At 37.1% G+C, this 19,441-nt stretch overlaps 1 protein-coding gene across 2 annotated transcripts in view; it reads left to right on the plus strand.

Annotated features, from left to right (window-relative positions):
* The window catches only part of LOC138716443 (peroxidase-like), a 118,263-nt gene that overhangs the window by 20,603 nt on the left and 78,219 nt on the right, over positions 1–19,441 (plus strand). Inside the window, exon 1 of one of the 2 annotated variants that reach the window (XM_069849541.1) lies at positions 4,446–4,538. The exons of the other annotated variant lie outside the window; for it this stretch is intronic. Within the exon in view, the coding sequence (XP_069705642.1) occupies positions 4,513–4,538 (26 nt within the window). The 5' untranslated portion in view covers positions 4,446–4,512. Of the gene's footprint in view, positions 1–4,445; positions 4,539–19,441 lie in introns of those variants that run through there. 2 annotated transcript variants of the gene reach the window in all.

A 19,441-nucleotide genomic window follows, 5' to 3' on the forward strand; every position in this document is an offset into this window, starting at 1 on the left:
ATCGTAAATTGTATACATTAAATAACATAGACCCTATGACTGCATCATAACAAAGTACTATTGCATTGCGAACTCTTTGCTGCGGGTTACTAGTAGAGTAGGGGGGAAACAACTCCTTGGTTGCCGCTCCTTCCTCCGCGCAAGAAAAGCAAAAAAGAACAATATGCGCTCGAATGCTTATTCATCCTTCTTGCCGTGTAGTCCTCACTTATAAATAAGTGGCTTTTAAGGAACCCGCAGTTTCATTGCCACCCTCACATAAGCCCGCCATCGGTCCCTACCCTGTGCAAGATTAATCCAGTCTCTATCATCATATCCCACCTCCCTCAAATCCATTTTAATATTATCCTCCCATCTACGTCTCGGCATTCCCAAAGGTCTTTTTCCCTCCGGCCTCCCAACTAACACTCTATATGCGTTTCTGGATTCGCTCATACGTGCTACATGCCCTGCCCATCTCAGGTGAAAAATGCAATGCGTGCAGTTCTGCGTTGTATAACTTTCTCCATTCTTCTGTAACTTCATCCCTCTTAGCCCCAAATATTTTCCTAAGAACCTTATTCTCAAACACCCTTAATTTCTGTTCCTCTCTCAAAGTGAGAGTCCAAGTTTCACAACCATACAGAACAACCGGTAATATAACTGGTTTATAAATTCTAACTTTCAGATTTTTTGACAGCAGACTAGATGACAAAAGCTTCTCAACCGAATAATAACAGGCATTTATTCTGCATTTAGTTTCCTTCCGAGTATCATTTATATTTGTTACTGTTGCTTCAAGATATTTGAATTTTTCCTCCTCTTCGAAGGATAAATTTCCAGTTTTTATATTTCCATTTCGTACAATATTCTGGTCACGAGACATAATCTTATACTTCTTCTTCTCGGAGTTTACTTCCAAACCTATCCCTTTACTTGCTTCAACTAAAATTTCCGTGTTTTCCCTTATCATTTGTGGATTTTCTTCCAACATATTCACGTCATCCGCATAGACAAGAAGCTGATGTAACCCGTTCAATGTCAAGCTCTCTCTATTATCCTGAACTTTCCTAATGGCATATTCTAGAGCGTAGTTAAGAAGTAAAGGTGATAGTGCATTTGATTGCTTTAGCCCGCAGTGAATTGGAAAAAAAAAAAAAAAAAAATAATAATAATAATAATAATAATAATAATAATAATAATAATAATAATAATAATAATAATAATAGGATCTTTGCTTACTAAGAGTAAGAAAACTAAATAGAACTTGGGTCAAAAGGGCTGAAAGAGAGATACAAGAAGTGAGGATTACTCAGGAAGACATTCAAGAACGCGAACTCCTTAACAAGAAACTCGGAGCATTTCGAAGCTTCCAGGAAATACCTAAACTGAAAACAGATAGCAAGTGGACTGAAGAAAGAAAAGAAACACATGGGGGAATACTGGGAAAGGGTTACAGCAAATCAGTTGAAATTACGTGGTCCATAGTAGGCCTCACCGATAATAATAATAATAAATAATAATAATAACAATAATAATAATAACAATAATAATAACAATAATAATAATAACAATAATAATAATAATAATAATAATAATAATAATAAAAGTTAAAATACCGGTAATAATAAAAATAATATGTATTTTTTTAGTTTGTTATTTAACGACGCTGTATCAACTACGAGGTTATTTAGAGTCGATGAGATTGGTGATAGCGAGATGAGGCCGAGGATTCGCCATAGATTACCTGACATTCACGTTACGGTTGGGGAAAACCTTGGAAAAAACCCAACTAGGTAATCAGCCCAAGTGGGGTTCGAACCCGCGCCCGAGTGCAACTTCAGACCGGCATGCAAGCGCCTTAAGCCATTGAGCCACGCTGGTGGCTAATAGGGTAATATGTATTATTTATGTACATTTCTTTACGATTTCAGCCTAAGTTCTTCTAACCTGACACCGAGAACTAGGCTATGCAGATGTAATCTTTGTCACGATGTTTGGGAGGTAAAGTAAACACAATCCTCCCTGTGCGTGTTGGATGGACAGACGTTCGATATATCACACAAGCTGTGCGAGGTCCCAGTCAGGTCTGGGATTTTTCCGAGCTGTAAAGCTATTACGATTATCCTCGAACTAAGCACATTCTCAACCCACATCGGCGTAGAATAACGGTTAGCATGTCTGACCGTGAAGCGAGCGGACCTGGGTTCTTTTTTTTTTAGTAGGTTATTTTACGACGATTTATCAACATCTTAGGTTATTTAGCGTCTGACTGAGATGAAGGTGATAATGTCCTTGAAACGAGTCCAGGTTTCAGCATCGATAGTTACCCAGCATTTGCTCGTATTGGGTTGAGGGAAAACCCTGGAAAAACATCAACCAGGTAACTTGCTCCAACCGGGAATCGAACCCGGGCCACCTGGTTTCGCGGCTAGACGAGCTAACCGTTACTCCACAGGTGTGGACTGACCTGTGTTCAAATCCTGGATGGTTCAAATTACCTGATTGAAGTTTTTTCCGAGATTTCCCCTTAACCAACTGAAGCAGAATTGCTGGGTAACTTTCGTCGTTGGACCTCGGACTATTTTCGCCATCATAATTACACTTGCCTCCTTTCATCATAATTTCCATTCTTTCCCATATTTCGAGATTGCTGCAATGTAAAATTGGCTGCGGGCCTCCACTGGACTTAGATCTCGTGGTGTATGGTCATTAGTTGTTGGTGGTAGTACTACGTACCGTGGGCTCTCGCCTGGGGCTCATGGTAGATTGTGAGATCGGGGTTGAGGGGCCGAGGCGATACCTACGTGAAAAGATAAAGGGATTTTGCAAGGTGAAGGGATTCTGCAGGTTGTAGGGGAATTCCAGGATGGCCCGCAGGGGAATCTGTAGTGCAGGGACCTCAGGGACTAATACGCAAATAGAGCCCACGCCAGCTGACTATACTAAGCAAATCTGGCTTTCAGGTAGAAGTTCCCTGTGAAGCAAGCTTGAATAATTTCAAGGAAAAAATTGTTCCGGAGCCGGGTATCGATCCCGGGACCCTTCGCTTAGCGCACGAATGCTCTACCGACTATACACGACACCGTCACAATTCTTCCCTTTATATCCGTAACACAAACGGGCTGACAAGACGCCAGAACCCAACTTTGAGTGCACACAATTCTATGTGACTTATTCCACAGAATTGCGTACACTCAAAGTTGGGTTCTATGTGACTTATTCCACAGAATTGCGTACACTCAAAGTTGGGTTCTGGCGTCTTGTCAGCCCATTTGAGTTGTGTGGATATAAAGGGAAGAATTGTGACGGTGTCGTGTATAGGTCCCGGGGTAGCTCAGTCGGTAGAGCATTCGTGCGCTAAGCAAAGGGTCCCGGAATCGATACCCGGCCCCGGTACAATTTTTCCCTTGAAAAAAAAAAAAAAACTTTACTAAGCTTCGCTATGTATCCAGGTTTCGAGCAAGCAGCCCCACTAGTCTCCAAACTAGTTTTCTCTATGCATTGCCTGGACTGGAGATTAGATTTTTTTTATTTTAGTTGGTTATTTAACGACGCTGTATCAACTACTAGGTTATTTAGCGTCGATGAGATTGGTGATAGCGAGATGATATTTGGCGAGATGAGGCCGAGGATTCGCCATAGATTACCTTGCATTCACATTACGGTTGGGGAAAACCTCGGAAAAAAACCCAGCCCAAGCGGGGATCGAACCCGCGCCCGAAAGCAACTTCAAACCGGCAGGCAAGCGCCTTAACCGACTGAGCCACGCCGGTGGCTGGAGATTAGAAGAAATGATGTTGGTGCCTAACGTGAGGAAACAGGAGGGCCCGACAAAAACCCGAACTGTGACCTTGCCCGAAACAGGTGCCACTATGGATTTTCAAATTAAAAATTCCAGACCTTACCGGCACTCGTACCCGGATAGGCTGTTTGATAGGCCGAAGGTTTGCCACTCAGCCACCGCAGGGGTTATGCTGTATTTAACATTTATTTTATAAACAAACGGCACCCTTGTAGTCGGAGCGTGTCCTACGTGAAGTGATGTCAACTCTTGGCGGTGGTGCGAGCAACGAACCGCCGAGATGCGAGATCCTTCCTCTCCAAGGTGACGCACGACTGGGAGTCAGGAACGTAAACAAAGCGGCGAGGAATGAGTGAGGGCTTCCTGGCGGGCTGCCGCTAATTAACAAGTGCCAAGTTCACGCAGCGAAGTGCTCGTTCTTGACCGAATTTCCAACTCCGAAATATTCCTATTATACGATAATTACAGAAACAAAGGCGATGCTTTGTTGTTTATCAAGGATGCACAATTCAATTCATCTTCCATCCTCACGCGATCGATTTCTCGCCGGCCTAGATCCATTCAGGTCAGAGAGCCCCCATCGCACGCCCAGAGGGTGGGGGTTGGCCACGCCAGGATCGGGCTACGGGCGTCTGTGGCAGCGGTTCATTGAAAGTTGAGTCAAGTTAGGGGCGGCTATATAACTCCTCATACACGGAGTCTGGATACATTTGTGCACTGTTTCTGGAATGGCGACTCTCTGCTTTTCTTACAGGTAGGTGTTAAAAATAATTTTTGGATCAATTATTTTGTTTTATTTCGTACAGAGTCTATGTTCCGTTGCTTATATTTTCAGTATTTTCTGAAATTATTTGCGCCTAAATTTATTGGGCTTGATATAAATACTTGAATCGCAAAACCAAAACGGACAACCTCGGTTGTTATTGTACTGAGGCACGTGGCAATAATGTAATATAATAGAAAATGAAAAGTGAGAGATGGTCATTATATCAATAGATGTTGATATAGGCCTACAGCTAGATATAGGGGAGACTGTTGTACCTTTAGCATAGTGTACCTTTGAACATTTTTTGGTTTTTAATGTTTGCTACTACCTAGAGGGCTAAAACTGAAGTAGATTGTAGAGAAAGCCGCTAAGTAGCTCTGGTCGCAGTTTCAGTTTGATTTATTGCAAAGTGTGAGTTCCGTGGACAAAATAAGTTTTTTTAGTACTAAAAGTAAGCATTTCGTTCATTGATGAATGTTTTCTAACACAAAACCAGATTGCATTTGTTAATATCTTTCAAGTACAGTGTGTTCCCTATCATCTAATGAGTAATAAGATATTTTAATTTCCATGATTTATTTGACACTCTAGTTTTCGGAGCCATATTTATTTAAACGTGCACCCTCTTGTACCTTTGAACACAAAACATCTTGTACCATGGAACATGTTCCAAATTACACGATACTATCGGTTTTTGTTTTTCTTTTATTTTAAGGTCATGTCACGAAGTAAGTCTGGAATTAAAGAGGTCCCCAATTGATTCGGATGCATTGAAGAAAGCTATTGAAGCAGTTATTGCTTCTCCAGGAAATAAAATATCAATCAGAGAAGCCTGCTCTGGTTTATGATTGCAAATACATTTTAAATATAATTGCCAGTTTTTACAGCTATATTCCCACCTATATTCCATGTGTTCCAACTTACAAGAGGGTATGTTCCAAGGTACATGATCCTGTTGTACCTTTGAACACATTACATATCCCTTCATTTTATTTTTTCCACCCTAAATAGATCTGTAAAACAGGAAAATACATACAGAAAGTTGTAAAGGAATCTTCAATAATTATTTCAAGCATTTTTTCATTTAAAACATTTCATTTCCCAAAATTAAAAAAAAAATATGTGAAAAGTGTTTAAAGGTACAACAGTCTCCCCTACTTTATTCCGCGCGCTTTAAAAAGCAATAAATGTCCACATTACTTTATTTTATTCTTCTTCCACTTTTACTTCAAGCTGTAGGCTCTTGAATTTGTCAATGCTACTTTATTTGGTACAGCTGTATCTTTGTTGGGTAACCAATGCTTCTTGTACCATTAAATTGATATGCAATGGTATATTTGGGTATAGTCTGTTTTGACTCTTCTCTTGTACATGGGCACATCAATTATTTCGATAATCACCAATAGTGCCAAGAGTAGGTCTATATATTTTATTATCCAATTTAATAAATCCTCTTTCACCCTGAGGCATATTAGGGTTATAGTTGGCATCAAAATACATATTTTATAACCAATAAACAAAATAAAGTGATAATACAAAATAGTGGTCACAGTTACAATTCACATGGATTATGTAGAAGCATGCACATTAATGAAAGAATGGCTCCTGTTAAAGATTAATGAGATGTTTGAGGAATAATCAATGCAAAAATATACAAGAATGTCTAACCGTTTCAGAGTAAATACACGACTTTAAAGAGATAATCAATAATAGATTGATAAAATAAAGTTTGACTTTCACTTTCAAATTAATACTTAGCTCATGAACAATGAAACACTTAAGAGTAATAAAGAGATATTACAAGCAATGATTTACGGTTACAAGTTACATACATGATTCAGGAACAATTATAATAATTAAAATAGTAACACAGGTAATGACTTACAACTAACGAATAACGAAATTCTTGAAGGGCAATATATAATAGTAGGGGCAATACAGAAGATTTAAAGACAAATGTAAACAGTAAAGGAATAGTAGAAAAAATGACTTAAAATTACAAATTAAACACATTCTTTTTAAAGCAATAGGTAACAACAAAGAGATGCTAATAACAATGCTCTGACTGTAGTTATATATTAAACATATTATTTTAAAAACAAACACGCAAAGGATCAATAGCTATTTTCAGGCATCATACAAATGGACCATGACTTTAATTCACATCTTCTTGACGTTACTTCGTATATTATTTTGTGTTTCAATCTATTTCAATTTGTTATTTTTCACTGTAACAACAAAAATGTGTTTCATTAAGCCTCAAGGCATTTCTCTATATTTATTGTATCATGGTACTCTTTGCAATAAGGAGGTATTACAAGAAATGGCTCAAAATTAGAAACCAAATACCTAATTTAAAAAATAAAAAACCAATAGTACAAATTACAGTATGCGAAATTGAAGACTTACAGTTTCATAATAGCGGTAGGCCCATATTTGTCTTAGGTATGTTTGTTTCTTGTATTTTGTCTAGGTGTGTTTTTGTTTGTAATAGTCTTTTTTTTATATACACTGCTCCACCGATTTAGTAGAATGCGTTTGAGTCTAAAGAAAACAGCAAAATTGTATAACGTGGTCTGTTATTGTTACGAGAATCCAAGTCCCCGCATGCCGGTAAGGCATCATGTCACAAACACATTCACGTCTGAGTATTTCTCACAAAGTAAATATTATTCAACGCCTTGAAAACGGCGCATATATTAAGGATATTGCTGGAGAGTTTATTTATTATCTACTTATTTATTTAGTTACTTATATACTTATTTATTTATTTATTTATTTATTTATTTATTTATTTATTTATTTATTTATTTATTTATTATTGCATTTTATAGATAGATATATTCTACAAAGTTAAATTAATTTGTATTAACGTTTTATTAGATTTACTTTTTTTAAAATGAATAAACAACTCTTAAATACCCATTTCCGTATGTTCTATTTGTTGTATTTCACGACTTTCATGCTATACCTAATATGATGCTTGCCGATTGCAGGGGACTTACTCCGCGTGTTATATCTAAGAAGACAAATATTGGCTTTCTCTCATATCGACGGAACAGTGTAGTGACCTTTTCAGTTATTCCTTATTGTTTCGTTAGGAATTCTGTTAATTCCTGTTATAGTTCTTAAGAATTTCATTTCAGCTGCTTGAATGGTATTTTCATTGGAAATGTGACTAATAGAGATGACGTCGCGTCGTTGACGTAAAGACTGCTTGTGAGTGTTTAGAGACGTCGAGATTGATCACTCCCGAATGTCAAGCAGTCTTGAATCGCCACAGTTGTTTATACCTGACTGAACCTTTATCTACTTTGGCAACTGTTATATATGTATAAACAATCAAAGAGCCTATTTGAAACATCATCTCTACCTTTCAGTGTATAATAATCCGTTCCCCAGTCTTTATTTAATTACTAGGCCCTTATTAAAAGGCTAAGAATTTTCTTTTCACATATTTAAGATCAAGTGTGCAATCTCAAGTAAAAAGATATTAACGTTATATTTTATGTTTCTTAGAAATGCAAATTTATTTGAGAATTGTTTTTTTTTCTATTTATATAACCATAGGAAATATCATATAATAGAACCAGAACATTTTGATAACTAAGATACTGTTCTGTTTTGTCTTTTTGTATCATTTAAACATTTATAATGTTATTTATTTCAATGATGTTTGTTATTCAAAGTTACGAAATCTTTCCACGCCGACCAAATGCTGTTTCGAGAATGATGAGCGAGACTCGAAGCGCACGAGAATGACGAGACGAGACTCTAAAGACAAATGCAATAAACACAGCGAGCGAGAGCGGCAGTTAGTTTTGTTCATCTCTAGTGTCCAAGCTTCGCAGCCATATAATAGGAAAGAAAGTGCCGTTGCTTTACATAATTTAATTTGATATGTGTTATTGTTCTATTTTTCAATTATTTTATTATTTGTGAAATTTCTGTACCTTATTATCAATATTTTTTGTCGTCTAGGGAAGTACTAGCGTCCGCTATGTTCCGATCAGTTTGTCGAGTGTGGTGAAGTTCGATATTCGCCGATGTTCGCTCTACAGGGGGAGGTCTGTCGTGTTTGTTCCACCTTGTAGTAAATATATTCGGTGTCCTCCACTCATGTTTTAACAGCTTTAGGATTTTAGAATGGTAATTAAATTATGGTTTATTCAACAACTCTCGCAACTGCATAGGATATATCAGCGTCGCCGGTGTCCCGGAATTTTGTCCCGCAGGAGTTCTTTTACATGCCAGTAAATCTACTGATACGAGTCTGTCGCATTTAGGCTAAACACACTTAAATGCCATCGACTTCGGCCGGGATCGAACCCGCAAATTCGAGCATAGAAGGCCAGCGCTATACCAACTACGCTACCGAGGGCGACTTTTAGAATAGATCTTGCGATTACTTTTTCATAAGAAATAAGACGAATTTCGTAATGTCTTGGTTGCCTCTCTCATGCTCGAACATTTTAGGACATTAGGTTAATCCCCAAAGAAAGCCATTACTTTAGTTTCTGCTATGGAAATTTTAAATCCACATTCTTTTGCCACTTGTTGGAATTTATATATTAATAACTGCAGCTCATCTTCTGTTTTGTCTATATTATAAGGTCGGCAGTTAATGAAAGAACGAGTATTTTTAAAAGTGCATTTTCGGTCTGCATAACCTTTAGTATTTCTCTTTTCCAAATTTAATAAGACATGCATTTACATTTATTAATTACGGAGTAGTTTAAATGTACTTTTTTCTTTAAAATATACCATAATAAGTATAATTCTAGCTGTAATGTTATATCTGACGTTTAGGTCTAGGTTTTCTCTACACACGCTATGAATGCGTTTAGGGGGCATGGAAGTAGAACTACACATTTTTATGATCTCGGAACTAGAATGAGGCAGAGTGGTCGATACTAGGGATAGGAGACTATTCGAAAATAACCAGTTAACTTAAATTTAATTTCACCCGAAGAAATTAACCGATGAAAAAAAACCGGTTAACCAGTTATATTTTTGTAAGAAAAAAGCTTTTGAAGTCGACAAATTAGTGAGGAAAACAAAGTGAGAGGTTATTGCCAATAGTCGTGAATGAAATCAATGAACAATACAACTAACTTGAACCAACCAGAAGATAGTTAAAAAGACGTCATTAGATGCTGAGGTTCATCGAAGACTTCCCTGAACAAAGTAGGCTTACTTACTTATGGCTTTTAAGGAACCCGGAGGTTCATTGCCGCCCTCACTTAAGCCCGCCACCGATTCCTATCCTGAGCAAGATTAATTCACTCTCTACAATCATATCCCACCTCCCTCAAATCCATTTTAATATTATCCTCCCATCTACGTCTCGGCCTTCCCAAAGGTAGGCTACAAAAATAATAAGAGGTTATGGAATTACAATATTTACGATTTACTTAATTAATTCACTCACATTAGGGTAAAAGTTAAGGCAGATAAAACAAAATAGAAAAACTTAATTGCATAATTTTTACAACAGTAATATTGATTATGACACGTTTCCTATAACCAATAAACTGAAGTCAAAATTTCTTGCCTTTGAAATGCTCCAATACCTGCACTTCTATATAAGCCAATCAGAGGAAGTCAGCAATTAAGATAGGCATAGATTATTGACAGTTGAATCTAAGTCGAATCTCATTTTGCCATCTATGGACAGATGAACTAAAGTAAAGCAGTATAACCCAGACTCCATGGCCCACGGGACAATTGGTTTACAGGGCTTCTTACTTAGAGTACATTATAAAAAGAACAATGTTTGACTGACATTTTAGATATACTTAAAATAAGTATATTCGATAGTAGTAGGCCTACATATTTTAAATAATAACCCATTGTTCTGTTATTGACGAAAATAACAAGTTACCAGGTTAAGCCTGCAAGCAAAAATAAGTGGTAATTAACCGGTTAACCTTACGAAAATTTACCCATCTCTAGTCGGTATCACGCTCCGACTGCTTTTACTCCAAGGAATGACACAGTACTCAATTTGATAGGAGGCTGAGCCTCTTGTATGGAAGTCGCTAATTGGAAATCGAATTGGCTGAAAGAGCTGGTACGAGAAATAAACAGATTAGGTCTATATTGGCTATGGAGAGATCTAGCGTCTATAAACACAAGAGCTATTGGAAGAATAGTAAAAGAGAGGACAAATGAAATTTCGAGGCAAGATTTGTTAGTAATATTAAAGACCTAGGATCACTAAAATACTATAGAGAGGTTAATCAGTTTTGGGAACAGGAAGAATATATTATACTACATTCAAGGGAAGAGAGAACAGGAATGGCATGGTGGAGATTAGGTATCTGGAGGCTCAAGAATAGGAGAGGGAACGTAGAGAAAAATAAATGTCCTTTATGTGGACTAGCGGAAGACGCAATGCATATTGAGTTAAAGTGTCAGGCAACGAATGACTTGAGAAACGGTTGGGTGAATAAAAAATTTCTACAAATAAACGCTAAAGTAGCTTATAAAAAATTAATGGTACCCTAAACGGCAGTAATCTGCATTAATTAGGAAAATTTCTTTTTTATGTTAAAATTAGATGGGAAGCGAAAGTTAAAGCTCTAACGGATATGGAATTATAAATGTTGAGTAGTCGGACACGATAGTAAACTACGAAAAGTAGTCAATGGAGTTAAAAGTATAATTTTTAAGAGATTGAGTATATGAATGAAAAAGTTACAGCAAGAGTTTCAGATACAAGGGCTATATTTATTATTGTTCATTATTATTATTATTATTATTATTATTATTGTAAATGGATGCTGATAATTATAGGTTCCATATATATTATTTTTTGTAATAATGATAGAGAGACTGATAACGGATTAAGAATTGGAACACACAGAGGGTGGCAAAAATGTATACACTCTTTAATAGCTTACCACTAACTCACTTTGTAATATTTTTTCAAGTGTGACCGCTTAAAATAATGGCTCAAGTCAGACTAAATTTTGAGTAAAGAAAATTCATTCTAAAGTGCTACTGGAAGACTGAGAACATAAGTGAAGCGCAAAGACGGTTTAGAATGGAGTTTCAACGAGATTCACCAACGCGACTCACAATTGCTCGTTTGCGAGATAAGTTTGAAGGTGAAGGAACTGTTCAGAATATCCATAAGAACAATTCCGGAAGACCACGAACATCCACCAGCCCCACAAGAGAGAGAGAAGTCATCGAAATGTTTCAGCAATCTCCTAGAAAATCTGTTCGGCAAGCGACTCGTGAGACAGGACTTTAAAAATCGAGTGTCCATCGCGTTTTGAAGCGTGCTCAATGGAAAAGTTTTATTCTTAGTTTAGTCCACGCGCTCAATGAAGATGATCATGACCGGAGAATTGAATTTTGTGAGTGGTACCAAGCAAAATGTGCGTAGGACAATCAATATCCATACAAGATTGTTTGGAGTGATGAGGCCACGTTTAAGTTAAATGGCTCAATTAATCGTCACAATTGCACTTACTGGGCATCTAACAATCCTCACGTGATAGTGTAACACCATGTGAACTTACCAGGAGTTACAGTATGGTGTGGTTTGTCAGCATTTGGTTTAATTGGACCTTTCTTTTTTATGGTATCGTGACTGGTGCAATTTACCTCAACTTGCTAAAGGAATCCGCCATGCCATTCATCGAAGAGATGTTTAGGAATGAAGAATGGTACTTCCAGCAGGATTGAGCACCTCCCCACTACCACGCGACGTGAGGGCCTATCTTAACGGCCAGCTGCAGAACAGATGGATAGGACGAAGAGGTAGTACCGAGTACTCCCCTCGCTTACCGAATTTGACTCCGATGGTTTTTTTTTTTCTGTGGGGACATGTCAAGCACAATGTTTATAGCACAAAAACAGCTACAATCGATGAGTTGAGAGCAGCCATTGAAAGAGAATGTGCCCAAATACCAATCGAAATGATTAGGAACGTTTTGGATTCAATCGGTCAGCGTTATCAGCTGTGCCTGGACCACAATTGCCAACAATTTGAACACTTTCAATAAATGACTGGTTTCTACATTGGTTTGCATTATTTTTAATTTTGAAACTTTTCTATATCATAATAATTCTTAACGTTGTAGTCATTGAAAGAGTGTATATATTTTTTGCCACCTTCTGTATAATCCGCCATGACGTGAACAGAGATTGATTAAATAAATAAATAAATAAATAGATAAATAAATAGATAAATAAATATATAAATAGATAAATAAATAAAGTCCACACCTGTGGAGTAACGGTTAGCGCGTCTAGCCGCAAAACCAGGTGGCCCGGGTTCGATTCCCGGTCGGGGCAAGTTACCTGATTGAGGTTTTTTCCGGGGTTTTCTCTCAACCCAATATGAGAAAATGCTGGGTAACTTTGGTGTTGGACCCCGGATTCATTTCACCGGCATTATCACCTTCATTTCATTCAGACGTTAAATAACCTTTGATTCTGATAAAGCGTCGTAAAATAACCTACTAAAATAAAAAAATAAATAGATAAATAAATAAATAAATAAATAAATAAATAAATAAATAAATAAATAAATAAACAAACAAACAAATAAAATAAAAATAGGAGGCTGAGTGAACCAGGGAACGTTCTGGAAATTTTGGCAACTAGAAAAATCCCGCCACCACCCGAGATTGAACACAGAATTTTCCAGTCTTTAGCCAGTAGCTCTACCAACTAAGCTACCTGGCCAGCTATCAAACTTGTAAAAGTGTAATTACGATTTATTGCTAACAATAAGTGCAACCTTGGCCATGAGTCTGATCAAACCTGAGCGAAGGCAAAGTCAACCTTCGCCACGCTACAACCTCGTAGAGGACATAGCGATGAGGTTAGGGAGATCTTAATCCCAACAATAGATGAGGATGGTCAATCAACAGAGTGAAGCCCATTCTCTACCTCGATGGAAGACTCGCGTGACCTGGGCCACTTTTCGATGCTATGGAAGTTGCAAATAGGAACTTAACCACCACTGAATAACATCAATGAAATTAGTTATGGCCACTGCGCTTCGGTCCTACAACAAGCATATCATTACGATTTGACACTGATTACCGCATGTATATGTGACGTTGACAAGGGCGAATAACGAGACAGAACGCGCAAGGATCAAACACCTCGTCTAGTTGGAAATCGGAGCAAAGTCGGTCATTCACACTCTCGTAGCTCGTTACGTAACAGTTACTTGCGGATTCACTTTTGTTTCAAGGACGAAGGCCAGGTGACATCATCTAACTGACCTACAAAGTTACAGCAATCTCCTGAAGAAGCGAGACACTTCCGTAATGATAAAATCTCATTCCACAGCCAAGTTGTACAGATAAAAGTGCAAACAGGTGCATTAAAGCTATGGGTAAATGAAAGTGCACCTAACGCAAGTTAAATGAAAGAACATCGATAAACTGAAACCCGTATGCAGATAAGCTAATTGCTAAAACAGGCTCGATGCTCATTTGTTGTGCATTTTTATACGTCAGCTGTTTCGCATCCGCAGACAACTATGCGCGGGAGGGAAACGAGGCTAATTAAAACATCCGTCCTTTGATCTTTTCATTCATAGTTTTAAATAGCGTGTAACAAAAAAAGCTGTATTCTTTTCGAAGTTTTACTTTTGTATTGTATGGTGTGAAGAGATAATTTCGATGGATGAGAATACAAAGGTTGTATGTCCATAAAACACAATTTGAGGGAAATGGCAAAATAAGTTTTTGAGAGTAGTCAATAATGAGATTTTACCTTGTTAAGATAATTTGTATGGCATTTCCTTCAAGGAAGGACATACCACCTTTGTCCAGAATGAAGATGACATAAACACAAGTCAACCAGTACCAATAACTCGTTTTATCAATTTTTTGGACATAGGCCTACAACCTTTGTGCTCTTAGCCATCGATTTTATGAGAATAGAAACACATTGATTTCGAGTTATTCATGGATTTAGCATTTTTCATGTTAAAAAAGTGTTTTTCTCGTGCCATCCGCCTGTTCGTCTACGTCAGCCGTGGCGAAAATGTGATCTTGCGCCGAGCCACTGTGTAACCTGCAACGTGCATATCACCTTTGGAGGGAGGCGGACACTCGAAGGGGAAGTGAAGCAACTATCTGACTTATTAACGGATTTTCATTTTCCTTACGTCAAGCACTTAAATATAATTTTATACAGTACAAGCTTCAAACTAATGTGTTGTATGTGTAACGAAGAAAGAAATGAATAAGAAAACATAGGACACAAACTAAAATTAATTGTCTTCAGAATGTGTCTGAGACAGAGTTTCAAAATCAGGCTTCAACAGAGCAAGCGAAAGAACGAAGCTTTGGATATTTATTTTTTGGCAAAGATTGGAAAAGTTCAACATTTGTCAAGTCGTTACATCTAGCTTTCATTTGACATCACATTGTAAATCTGTGAGTTTAAATTGAAGTTCTAACCGCATTATTCGTACATCTGCTAAAAAAGGACCGACGTACAGAGATAATAATAATAATAATAATAATAATAATAATAATAATAATAATAATAATAATAACAATAACAACACTTAATCTTTTAATGTTTCATGAGTGACATATAGTAAAATGCCGTTTTACGTTATATAACGTTTTCCTGGTAACTTAATACTTGTGAACAAATCATACATTTAATATTCTCATCATATTGTCAGCAAAAAAAAAAATGTGTCCTCCCATCCTACTTGAAACTTTCGTTTTTGTAGAGGTACATGGTTTCGAGAGAGACATTGCGACGATACGCCACTCGCAGGTCAGAGACAAATACAAATGGAACGGAGTTTGTTCCAGTGAGTGAGAGGATGGGGGTTGGGGGAGGTAGGAAGCAAGAGAAATACATAGCTATCATTGCGGACCGCAATGTGCTCGCGAATCACATTTTCGCCACTGCTGGTCTATGTACAGCGCTTTTTCTAAACTACCATAACTTGGAGTTACTTTGCTCCGTTTTTCTGATATTTAATTAAAACAGACTTCGAAAATTACATTTTTACGAAATTATTTTAATTTTTTTGACAATTTTATTAACTAATTTGGGTTAAATAGAAAGTATTGGTATTATATGTTCAACAAAAAATGCAATAGGTTTCTCCTATTACATTTTTAAAAAGTGGGGCAAAGTTATATATTTGATGGGGAAACTTTGCACCAGTCTTGAAAACCAACATTTAAAGACGGAATATTTGTTATGGAGCATTGTATGACTTTCTTTATGACTTTTCCATGCATCAGAACACGAGTCTAGTTTTCAGCTTGTTGAAAATACAAAATAGCACACTGATAATGAGATATTGCAGTTATGCGAACTTTGAGATGATGCTGTATTAGAAAAAAAAATCCGACATCAGATGATTTGAAACCTAGACACCAATGGAACTTTTTATTTAAGTGGAGCAGTGTATGGCCCCAAAGATGAAAGTAAGCCCAAGTTACGGTACTGAAGATATTTTGTTTATATTTAATATATGGGTATTAATCTGAATTACACTGAAAATTTAATACTATAAAATAAACCACATAAAGTTAATTGAAGCCTTTCTAAAAAAAATTCCCACAATGTTTCATTCATACAATATTAATAGTTGTTATCTGTGAAATTACACTTCAACTCGAAAACTGTTAAGATACAGTTTTATAGTGCAAGATGTGTACACTAATTACAAGCATTAACATAAAAATTAGGGATAGCACAATAGCGTAATAGTTAAAGACACTAAGTTACAGAAAGTTGAAGGCTGTAGTCCGTTTCCCTATGTGGTCATGGGTTTTTTTTTATTTACTTAATTTTTCAAGTCTGTAACAGAAATTAATGTCAGAGGATTTTATTGGGGGTGAAGGTGTCAAGCATATAGAACTGACATCCCTACTGTTACTAATGCCCACAGTCTGAAAAGATGCTAAACTTAACCTTTCACTACAGTATGGGCCTCCATAGCCTGTAACAGGTTAATTTTACTTACTTACTTACTTACAAATGGCTTTTAAGGAACCCGCAGGTTCATTGCTGCCTTCACATTAGCCCCTCCATCGGACCCTATCGTGATCAAGATTAATCCAGTGTCTATCATCATATCCCACCTCTGTCAAATCCATTTTAATATTATCCTTCCATCAACGTCTCGGCCTCCAAAAAAATCTTTTTCCTTCCGATCTCTCAACTAACACACTATATGCATTTTTGGATTCGCCCATACGTGATACATGCCATGCCCATCTCAAACATCTGCATTTTAATGTTCCTAATTATGTCAGATGAATACAATGCGTGCAGTTCTGCGTTCTGTAACTTTCTCCATTCTCCTGTAACTTCATCCCTCTTAGTCCCAAATATTTTCATGAGAACCTTATTCTCAAACAGCCTTAATCTCTGTTCCTCTCTCAAAGTGAGAGTCCAAGTTTCACAATCATACAGAACAACCGGTAATATAACTGTTTTATAAATTCTAACTTTCAGATTTTTTGACAACAGACTAGATGACAAAAGTTTCTCAACCGAGAAATAACAGGCATTTCCCATATTTATCCTGCGTTTAATTTCCTCCCTAGTGTCATTTATATTTGTTACTGTTGCTCCAAGATATTTTAATTTTTCCACCTCTTCGAAGAATAAATCTCCAATTTTTATGTTTCCATTTCGTACAATATTCTGGTCACGAGACTTCGTACAATATTCTGGTCACGAGACTTCGTACAATATTCTGGTCACGAGACATAATCATATACTTTGTCTTTTGGTTAATTTTACTACAACAAAAAATCGCCGTTTACTAGAAGCCTCAAGAAGTAGCTTGTTGTAGATTAGTTTACTCATAGCAACGGTATAGTACAACATTTTGAATTATCTAGGCTCTAGGCTGCCTACCGCTGTGCAATATTTTGTATTTGTTTTAATTTATGTAATATAATTTACTTTACTTTCATGTTCTTAATTGTAAGACTATTCTACGGTTTCAGGTTTTCAGTTGAAATTCCAGTTTTTCGTTGAGGTGTAAAATGTAATTTCAATGAGATTCATGGATAGCGTTATCATTTTTGCTATCTGGAAAGGCGCAGATTTAGTGTTTTGTTCTGCGGATTCGGTTAAGTTACCACATAACAAATTAATTTCCGTTTCCCATGTAAAATTCCGGCTTTTCACACCTCCGGTTTGAATGAAGCGGCGGGGGAGGTCAGTATGAGCACGACCTCTACATCGGCCTTCTTCTCATGAAGGTTTGGTTGACTAACAGAATTTATGAGAAAATAGGGAAGTACATGTTATTCTCAAGTTCAGTCCGATAATAAAGACAAACTCAAGAGGAAGACTAAGAATAAATAAAAACATCACGCAAATTTAGTACAATTGCAACGTCGATTCATTTAATTAGTCGGTTATCCAATGAGCATGAAGAACAATCTATTGTAGTTTATTGTGCTCGTCCACATATTTTGCCTATTTACCCGCTCTATTGTCAGAGATCTCTGCGATCTCTCGAGATCGAGTTTGAATCGGAAAGTTTGCTTGCAGAGACTTCTAAAATCTTAATGGAGTAGAAACTGCTGTCGGTTAATTTCGCCTGGGGTCATCACAATGGGTCCAGGACATTTCGTCACCAGCAAGTTTAGTCACTTGCAGTTCGTCACAATGAAAGTTTGGTCACAATACCTGTTCGTCACAATGATAAGTTGTTCACAATATTTTTTCGTAACATGTGATATGTTCGTTACAATGACAACTTGGCCACAGTACTGTTTGCTGCCAATATGAATGAATATTGTAATCTTAAAAATGTTATTAACTTTATTATGTTTTAAATATATAAAAGTCGACAATTTCCTACTACGTTATGTTCAAGAGACCGTATGTACCCCAATATATTATAGTTATCCTTGTACTCTCCATATTTTTCAACAATTCTCTGAATTGTGTTATGTAAGTCAACATATGTCTTTTTTTTTTCTTGCGTGGAGATATGCCACTTGCCATTCTTTCTATTTCCACACTGATTTCTCTCCCAGAAAATGATATAGTGAGGGGCGCGCTTTTCACATTAAAAGATTAAGTCGCCTATGCTAGGGTTCACAGGTGTTTGTTGTTCTTGGTAATTCCATTAAGGTTTATCATACCAGTTCCATATGTTCGATAGGAAAAGGGGTTGTTGTTTTGTCTTCCACATAGTCGAAAACTGGGAACGTTCTTATTCAGATTATCCATCACGAAACATAACAAAAAACAAAATTAGCACAAATTTTGTTTGAATTGAATGTGAAACCGAAACTGTGGAAACATTTATACAAATTTTGTTAGAATAGTATGTGAAATCGTAACTATGGAAATTCGGTTGGTCGATCAGTAATTCGGTTGGTTTGTCTGTCTGTCAGACCGTCGGTCGGTCGGTCGGTCGGTCGGTCGGTCGGTCGGTCGGTCGGTCGATCGATCAGACAATCGGTCCGTCGGTCGGTCGATCGTTCAGCAAGTAAAATCACGTCTTCTCACGAAAGAAACTTGTTTCCATCCTGGTAGTGTCTTGAGTTTTTCCGTGGTGATTCTGGAGTAGGTTTGATCTGAAGTATTTTCTTGTGTCATTCATATTCCATCATCATCATCATCATCATCATCATCATCATCATCATCATCATCCCCCGTCTTCGAATAGCCTCTATTTCTATTAGGAGGATCCTAAAATAATTTCATAACAAAGTTTGAGAATCACGATACGTGGCGTGTAGCGGATGCAAGTAATGGTGCTGCAGCTCTTCCTCATCAATTAGCAACTCAAATTATACGGACAATATGCAATAATCATGATGGTCGGTCTACAGTTACGGATATGCAGAGTTTCCTGACAACATACACACACTGAGTGGATACAGCAATGAATTAGGGACTATGGC

This window comes from Periplaneta americana, chromosome 16 (assembly GCF_040183065.1).
Source record: "Periplaneta americana isolate PAMFEO1 chromosome 16, P.americana_PAMFEO1_priV1, whole genome shotgun sequence".
Taxonomy (NCBI): Eukaryota; Metazoa; Arthropoda; class Insecta; order Blattodea; family Blattidae; genus Periplaneta; species Periplaneta americana.